This window comes from Helianthus annuus, chromosome 8, assembly GCF_002127325.2.
Source record: "Helianthus annuus cultivar XRQ/B chromosome 8, HanXRQr2.0-SUNRISE, whole genome shotgun sequence".
Lineage (NCBI taxonomy): Eukaryota > Viridiplantae > Streptophyta > Magnoliopsida > Asterales > Asteraceae > Helianthus > Helianthus annuus.
In genome coordinates this window covers 23,312,704-23,321,780 of record NC_035440.2, presented here as the reverse complement: position 1 = coordinate 23,321,780, position 9,077 = coordinate 23,312,704, and the positions used below count along the sequence as shown (strand labels likewise).

Genomic DNA, 9,077 nt, shown 5'->3' with positions numbered 1-9,077 from the left:
AGAATTCAAAGTGTCGTACCCTAACCATACCGGGTGGGCTCATCTGTGATATATGAAAGTTATAGTGATGAAGAATATGGCCCATAAAGTTGGTCGCCGGCAGCCTGAAGTTACCCTGAAGAAAGAAATCTTCATATAGGGTTATGTACCCAGGTGGTGCATCAGCCGCGGTCTGGCCCTGAGCCGGATACCGGGCATCCCACTCCGGTGGGAATCGAAAGCTCCGAACGATCTGTTCAAAGAGCCCCAGATCCCACTTGAGGACAGGAACTGGTCCTTCCTCAGCAGCAACCACTTCTTGATGTTCTTCACTCATCGTCTCAGAAAAGAAATCTGGAAAAAGCTCGAAGAAAAAACTTGAAGATTTGCAGAAATCTTGAAGATGTGAAGAACAAACTTTGAAGATTCAAAGAGAGATTGAGAGAGAATAAGAAGGCAACGAAGAGAAGTGAGAATCTCTCACCTCTCTTCGGATATATATACCCATCGCATTTAATGCGATGGGTAACCGTGCCGCTTTCGCCGCTAGGCTAACCAACGAGAGGCTGCCACGTCAAGCGGGAAACCAGGGGTGACGGTTACCACACGCGCGTGGGCCTCACTCTCCTGACACGAAGTGCAACCGCCGCAGACGGCATGATGACACCCGTGCCAGAGGTCAACTCAAACGTCGCACTCAACGACTTATCCCACCAACTTGTCAGAAGTTCAAATTTCGAAGTTTCCCGCCATAAAAATTACAAGTAACTTCATGCAAAAGTTACATGAGCTGCGCAAGCTACATGTCACCTACAATAAACCCGCGCGCCTGATCAGACAAACGACAATCCCTAAAGACCTGCATTGGTACCTGCGCAATTGACATTTCCCCTATTACACTTATTTCTCTTAATTTTATTAAGTCCAGAGCTCCAACCACTTGCGTTGCGCATGGTGCAGCACTGGACTGGGGGGACTTGAAGGGGTATGGTCCCAAAAAAGTCGCGCAAACCTCCGCCCAGGTTGCGCGCGGAACCATACTCCTTATTTCAGAAAACTTATTAATAATATCCACGCGCGACTTACACACGTTGTAATTAGCCCCGCGCGAGGCAAGGCTCACAAGAGGCCCAGATATCAGCACTTAGCATAAAACAATGGGACAAATGAGCATGCTGACCCCGCGCGGGTTAGTTTGTTGTCAAACAAGAGCCACACAGTAGGGAAGCGCACGGCTACCTACAGTGGTACATAAGGTACAAGTGGCAGTAAAAGGAGCCAATGAGCGTCTAGCAGGCTCTGGTCAATCGTGCGCCACGATCGCCTGACGAGAAGTACACAAGGACGCCTACGTGGCACCAATCAGAGGACGGAGACAACTGTCCCACGATCTCCACTTGTCTGCTGATGACAGAAGGACAACAAGGCCGACAACAATGACACGTGGCTCCAATCAAGGTGCGCCAGCACCGACGAGCGTCTAGAAGCCACTAAGCGGTCGACACCAGTGAGACAAAGAGCATATCCGTTTTGTTGTCCGCTTCTGGCCCAAGGCCCATCAGCCCATAACCCCTTACACCTCTTCGGCTATAAATAGAGACCTCATTCCACAGGTTAAAACATTCCATTCCCTCTACTCTCATTCTTTACACTTAATTACTCTCAAAGCAGTCGCTTATTCTCACGCCGGAGCCTGGTTAAGAGGGAAACCCCCACATTCCCCTCTTAACGAGTAACGGTGTTCTGTTTTGCAGGATTGATTACCAAGTCGGAGCTCAAATATCCTTAAGAAGATTAACCATCATGAAAGGAACATAAACCAATCTAATTAACTCCCTAATTAGATCACTGTTTCTTCAGTTGGATATGTATATTGTTTCTTGCAGGTCAATATACTGTTCAGAGTGATAAGTTTGGAAGTCGTCTATTTCTCAACCAAGAAATTGATGAGATTAATGAACTTCGCAAGAGGTACTATCCGTGATTTATATTTCATATTTTTCATGTTTTTATTAACATAAGTGTGAGTATTAACGCTAATTGTGTTTTTATTTTTATAGTCTTTTAGTGAAACAATTTGAAGCTGGTGCTTCTTCTTCTCAAACCATTCTTTCATCTCAGAGTGTGTTTCCAGTCCATCAAGAATTTCTAATTGAGACTCCTAAGAGACATGTTGATGAAATTATTGAGATTGATACTGTACGAATAATTCTATATACATTCATATGCATTTTAATTTTGTTAATGTTTTCTATGTTTTATCAATTGAACATGTTAATAAAGCTTTATCTGTGATATTGTAGGGAATGTCATGTGTGGTAGTTGCAACGATTAAAATTGTTCAACAACACTATGGATGGTTTTATCCGGCATGTCGAGACTGTAACAAGAAGGTGTTGACCAAAATTGAGTACTTACAATATGCTAAAACCATTTCTGATGAGGTCATGAATCTGTCACCTGCTTCATTGGTTTGTCCGAAATGCGATAAAGAATGCACATCGATAACCATAAAGTAAGTTAACGTCCGATCTTTTTATGTCCAGAACTGCTATGGTTTTTGCTGTAATTTACTTGGCATTTATTACAGGTTCAAAGTACATCTGAGAGTGCAAGATGAAACTGGCAGCGTTTCTTTTGGGATGTTTGATAAAGATGTAATGAAGCTTATTGGTTCAACTACGAATGATATAAGGGAACGCCAAGTGAAGCTTGATGATACTGAAACTTTTCCCCATGAAATATCACGGTTGGTTGAAAAGAAGTTGGCGTTTAAAATTGAAATTTCTGATTACAACCTTAACCATGACTACCACGTCTACATTATCCAAAAAGTATGTGATGATCCGGACATAATTGCTAAATTGGTTGGTGGTGATGGAAATGCTCTTGAGGTTGCTGATGAGGTAAGAGTTTTTGTATATCCTATATTGATTTGTTTTTTTCTTCCCAATTTTTGTAGTTTAAATATCTTAATTAAATTCCCTTTTGGTAATATTTTGATATTAGGTGTTTAGTCAAGAAGGTTCAGAAATTAAAGTTGTTCAATTATCTGAATCCTCACAGATGGCCGGTGCTGATATTTCAAAGGTGAATAAGAATTCTATAGTTTTGTTTTTTGGTTTAGTATAGATTATATTACATTATTTGATACCTTAGTAGTTGTTTTGTGATTTAATTGAAGGATGTTGTATCTGTTATGGCCGACTCTTCCGTTGTCGAAGCTGAGAAGGATTCGGCCACCAGTCCTAATGGTAAACGTTCGTTGCAGGATGTGGAAGGTCAAAATGTTGGGGAACTCTCTTCTAACAACAAAAGGAGCCGGAGGAAGCCATCTAGGCTTAACACTTAGCTTCTTTCACGTCGTTATATTTTGATGGTAAACATGCTATGTTTTTTGGTATGTACTTAAGTACGTGGTTGTTTGAAGTTTGGTTGTCGTTGGTAAGTGTTAAACTACTCAAACAGTTGTTTTCTATGTTTTAGATGTTGGTAACTTATGAACTTGGAACATGTGGTAAACCATTATGTGGTTTACTTTTTTGTATTATGCTGGGAAATATAATCTTTGGTTATAATGTGTGCTTTTGATTTGTGAATATAGTATATGGGATGTCTAAATTAGTTTGACATAGTCTAAATTCTACTTTTTTATATAGAGTTTGAATGTATCTTCAGCAGTTCTTGTACACAAGCAGTACTTAAGGGACAGCAGTTGTAGTATACAAACAGTGGATGAGGGCCATCAGCTGCTTATTATCTGTTCCTCTTTAACCATTGTTACATATAACTACTGCCAGCTAAACACTGATACTATTACAATAGACATAGTAAACAACTATTTCTTCAGTCCACTGCTTCATTCTAAGCAGGGCTTTGGTCTTTAGCAGTACTTGAGTTAGGGCAGTAGATTAAATAGCAGCACTTTGTCTTCAACAGTTGTTGTACACAAGCAGTACTTAAGGAACAGAAGTTGTAGTATAGAAACAGTGGATGAGGGCCATCAGCTGTTTATTATCTGTTCCTCTTTAACCACTGTTACATATAACTACTGCTAGCTAAACACTGATACTATTATGATAGACATAGTAAACAACTGTTTCTTCAGTCCACTGCTTCATTCTAAGCAGGGCTTTGGTCTTTAGCAGTACTTGAGTTAGGGCAGTAGATTAAATAGCAGCACTTTGTCTTCAGCAGTTGTTGTACACAAGCAGTACTTAAGGGACATCAGTTGTAGTATACACACAGTGGATGAGGGGCATCAGATGTTATAACCACTTAAAAGGGCAAAGTCTAATGCAAATAGCTGCTTATGATGAATCCACTGATGTGAACCAGATTTGGCTCTTTTTAGCTGTTCCTATTTAACAATTGTTACATATAACTACTGCTTGCTAAACACTTATACTATTACAATAGACAAAGTAAACAATCGTTTCTTCATTCCACTGCTTCAGTCAAAGCAGGGCTTTGGTCTTTAGCAGCACTTGAGTTAGGGCAGTAGATTAAATAGCAGGACTTTGTCTTGAGCAGTTGTTGTACACAAGCAGTGCTTAATGGACAGCAGTTGTAGTGTACAAACAGTGGATGAGGCCTATCAGATGTTATAAACACTTTAAAGGGGAAAGTCTAATGCAAACAGCTGCTGATGATGAATCCGCTGATGTGAACCATATTGTTTGCCTCTTATGAATCAACAGTGAATAAGCTTTTGACAATGTTTTGAGCATCTGCGGTTCTGATGAAAGGAATGATTTAAAGTCTAATGCAAACAGCTGCTTATGATGAATCCACTGATATATTATAATCTGTTTTTTAGTATTTGATCGTTCAACCATTCACCAATTTTGGCTCTTATTATCGTTCCTCTTTAACCAGTGTTACATATAACTACGGCTAGCTAAACACTCATACTATTACAATAGACAAAGTAAACCACTGTTTCTTCATTCCACTGCTTCAGTCCAAGCCGGGCTTTGCTCTTTAGCAGCAGTTGACTTAGGGCAGTCGATTAAATAGCAGCACTTTGTCTTCAATTTTCGTTATATTTTTTGAGTTAAATCGATTTTCGTTATGACAGGATATAATTCATAAATATAATTATTTGAGTTAAACTTCAACTTTAAATAAGTTGGCAGTTTGGTCGCCTTATAGTAACTTCATTGTAGTAACCAATATATTGTTCAAACCAAGACAAGGATGATTAAAAAATATGTAGTATTTAAATCCATATAAATTATGATGTTTCTAAGGGGTCCAACGAATTCCTAATAAAACCAAGACAAGAATGTTTAGAAACATGTAGTAGTTAAATCCATATAAATTTCTTGGTGCACATAAATTATCGGACAATGTGACTCGGTAAAAATCTATCATTAAACTTCAACTCCAAAATATAAATCTTGTGGATCGCGTTGTAATAATTTTATTGTAGGAACCAATATATTGGTAAAACCAAGACAAGGATAAAAAAATATGTACTATTTAAAGGATAAATCTTGTGGATCGCGTTGTAATGATAAAAAAAATATGTACTATTTAAATCCATATAAATTATGGAGTTGAAGTTTCACTTGGTTATATTTTTTATACAAAAACAAATGGCCCCAAATTTGGCTTAATTTTGCAGTTAAATGGTCTAATTCTTTCAATAATTTCTGGCCCATAAGTTGTGAACCATAAAATCCTGTCAAAGGCCCACAAAATGAATCAGGTATGTTAAATGACCATTTCATATTGTCCGCTATGTTTATAGCTTCTTTTTCGAATGAATCAAAGTGAAGATTTAAAATTAGCGCCAAAAACTCAACCTATAATTCAAGACGCTCTTAGTTTGGAAGCAATCGATGAACACTAAATGGTAGGTTTTTCTATCTCATTTGTTTAAATCTATTCTCAACATTTGATGTGATCATCCACTTATTTAAGTAGGTTTTCAATAGGGATCTTCAATCACCACTAGCTGTTGAGAATAAATGTTTTTTTGGACAGTGATTACAATAATCACATATAGCTAGCCCTAAATCAGACATATGTGCTCAATTCTTATGTACATTTATGGAGAGTAAAAAGAATTTGATACCAAGACATAGAGAGTATTTTCCACAGTGCAGTCCCCAACAGTCCAAAGAATCAAGGAAGATAAGAAAGTCTATCTTGAATAAGCGTAGAAACAGGGGTGTGGTTCAATTTGTACAGACACCTCCTATTATTGATACACTTCTGGGCAATGTTACTATCACAAAAAACGATAATGGAGGTATGTTTTTGATGGTCATATGTCAAAATTGTAAGTTTTTGTAGCATAAATTAACCAAATCTCTTCATGTACAGCATGTCACACGCCCGACAATTTAGATCGAACATGTGTTAGTACAATCCCTCTGATTTCATCCAGTCTTGGTAAGGTTATAAATCTTATTTTTTTTAAGGTATACTATCTGATTTGACCTTGTCCCTTTGTTTGAATTTTAGGGCAATCTGGAAAGGCTAATTATGGTGTTTATGACTCTAGAAAGAGGAAACAAAGTTTGAAAACCATGGATATAATTTTGACCTCAAGAAACTATCTAAACTTCGAGTGTGGTTAGATTTGATCGGACCAAATAGGGTTGGGATCAAGTATATTGGTGGTCTGTGGGTTATGTTGGTGTTCGAGTCCGAGTTGTGCATGGAAGGTTTCGTGGGTGTTAAAGAGGTGTGGAAAGTGTGTTTCGACAACTTGGAGAAATGGGAAGGCCAGTTGATTCCTAATGAATGTATAGCGTGGTTAAAGGTATTTGGGTTGCCACTATGCTTATATGATAAAGACATTGTGGACAGTATAGGTGCTCTTTTTGGTTCAGTTGTTCATTCGCCTGAGTTTAATGCTTTGGAGAATGACCTTTCTTATGTTATGATGGGTGTGTTACGGGAATCGGCTCCGCGAGTTAACGAGGTAGTGAAGATTTTGTGGAAGGAGAAGGAGTATTCGGTGTTGGTGGAAGAGGAGTCGGGGGATTGGGCTCCGGATTGTCTGGAGGATTTTTCAGAAGAAGTGATTGAAGTGGAGCGTGAGGAGGAGGATAAACAAGAGGAAATGGAAGTTTGTTTGAATAATGTCTTGGGAAATACTCATGAGGTGGTTAACCAGGAGAGTGTGGGTAATAGGGATGAGGTGCCAGTGGTTGATGTTTCCAGGGGTCCGTGTGATACTCAATTGGCTTCGGGTGGGCTTGTAAAGGAAGGAGCTATTCTAAAGTCTAGTAAGAGGAAAAGCTATCGAAAGAAAGGGAGAGCTCAGAAGTCACCTTCTCCGGTGGGGTTAGAAAGACCGAAAAAAAGGGCGCGAGATGGAGACGATATTATAAATAGGCTTATTTTCGCGGTTAATGGTGAGGAAGCAAGGAGTTTGCATGGTGTGACACCTTGTATTTTCAATCTTTTTATTTTTGGCAAGTCTACTTGTACTTTCTATTTTTGTAAGTTGTACCTTTGTGGTATTTGGTTTTATTCCCAAATTGTACTCGAGACTTGAAATCATAATGAAAGTGCATTATTTTATTCATATTTGTGTTTGAATGCTATGTATTGTCTAAACAATTAAAAACATGTTGAAACTATGTTAAACACGTAAAAACAGTGAAATTGCATCTTAATCTCAGCTCTCAAATTCATCATTGCCAAGAGATTACCCTAAACCGTACAAAAATTGGGAATTTATACGTTAATTCGGTAAAAATATCAAAATTTGGGTTAAAATAATTTTTATATTATTTTATTAATATTTTAAATAAGTAAACTAATAATTAAAATTAAATAAATAAATATTTAAAACTGAATTTTTATTGATTTTTGATTATTTTGGTTAGTTAAACTAACCTGGTTAGCTAAATCCTGGTTAAATCAGCTAACCAGGTTAATTTTATCAAAGGGCAGCACTAACTGAGTTAGAAAACTCAGTTAGTCAGACTAACTGTTTGTAAAAAAGGGGGGTTTGAACCGCGTGGAACCAGGATCGAACTCGGGACCTCTCGGTTAACAAGCAACAACTCAACCACTCGGCCGAGCATGCCACATCCGACATAAATGGAAACCGAATTATATTTAACATGAAATTAAATGCACCGAATTTGAATTTAACCACCCAACTGTTCATCTTCTTCTTCGACCTTTGGCTTGTTTACCGGAAACTCGACCTTTCCACGTTCGTAACTGTCACCTGCAACTCCTTTATAAAACTCGACCGACCCTCAACATCATTCTTTCCCTTCACACCCGATCACCGTAACAAACCGAAACCGATTCGCCTTCGTTCGCCGGAATCCTGCATCGCCGCCGAGAACCACCACCTTCGCCGCTGCGAACCACCGTCTGCCGCCACCGACAATCCAGTCGCCGGTACCGATTCCGTCTTCCCTTTTTCTTTTATATATTTGCAGTTCTTTAATATTATTATTATTATTATTATTATTACTTATTACTATTATTATTATTAATATTATTATTATTATTAGATTATTAATATTATTATTACAATCTTTATTTAATTATTTATCTATATCTATAATCAGATATATTTGGTAATATTAAACAAATATATTATTACTATATTTATTTAGAATAATTATTATTATTAAGCAGATTTATTAATATTATTATTAAACAAATTTATTAATATATTTTTAAATCTGAAATTTTATAAACAGAAATTATTATTTCCTGTTTCTTTTAATAATCTGAATTTTTATAACAAAATAATCAGATTTATTTTTAGATTTTCAGAATTATTATATAAAATCAGAATTATTAATAACAGAATTATTATTTAAACAATCCGAATTATTATTCATTTATTCAGATTTATTATTTTATTAAATCAGAATTTATATTTTAAAATCAGAATATTATTTTATAATAATCAGAATTATCATTTTATATATATATATATAATAATCAGAATTATTGTTTTATATATATAATAATCGGAAATTATTATCTAAATAATCCAGAATTTTAGTAATAATATTTATAATATTTTGGTAAAATCAGAAATATTATTTTAATAATATATAAAAATCAGTATTTATTTTTATTCACTTATTTATAAAATAAATTGA

The 9,077-nt window shown here is 36.5% G+C and overlaps 1 protein-coding gene across 1 annotated transcript; it reads left to right on the top strand.

The window, feature by feature from the left end:
• The first annotated feature begins 1,136 nt into the window (after positions 1 to 1,136).
• On the top strand, positions 1,137 to 3,331 carry LOC110869735. Its single transcript, XM_022118964.1, has 7 exons — positions 1,137 to 1,168; positions 1,840 to 1,950; positions 2,040 to 2,178; positions 2,283 to 2,494; positions 2,570 to 2,885; positions 2,989 to 3,069; positions 3,164 to 3,331. Exons 1-7 carry the CDS (start codon positions 1,137 to 1,139, stop codon positions 3,329 to 3,331), a joined length of 1,059 nt encoding a protein of 352 aa, XP_021974656.1.
• Positions 3,332 to 9,077: the final 5,746 nt, after the last annotated feature.

Bases quoted from the DNA above. Each gene is read 5' to 3' on its own strand.
- LOC110869735 (XM_022118964.1), top strand. From the start codon at position 1,137: ATGGGACAAATGAGCATGCTGACCCCGCGCGG. The intron at 1,951-2,039 runs GTACTATCCGTG...TTATTTTTATAG, and splicing joins ATTAATGAACTTCGCAAGAG to TCTTTTAGTGAAACAATTTG. The intron at 3,070-3,163 runs GTGAATAAGAAT...ATTTAATTGAAG, and splicing joins CCGGTGCTGATATTTCAAAG to GATGTTGTATCTGTTATGGC.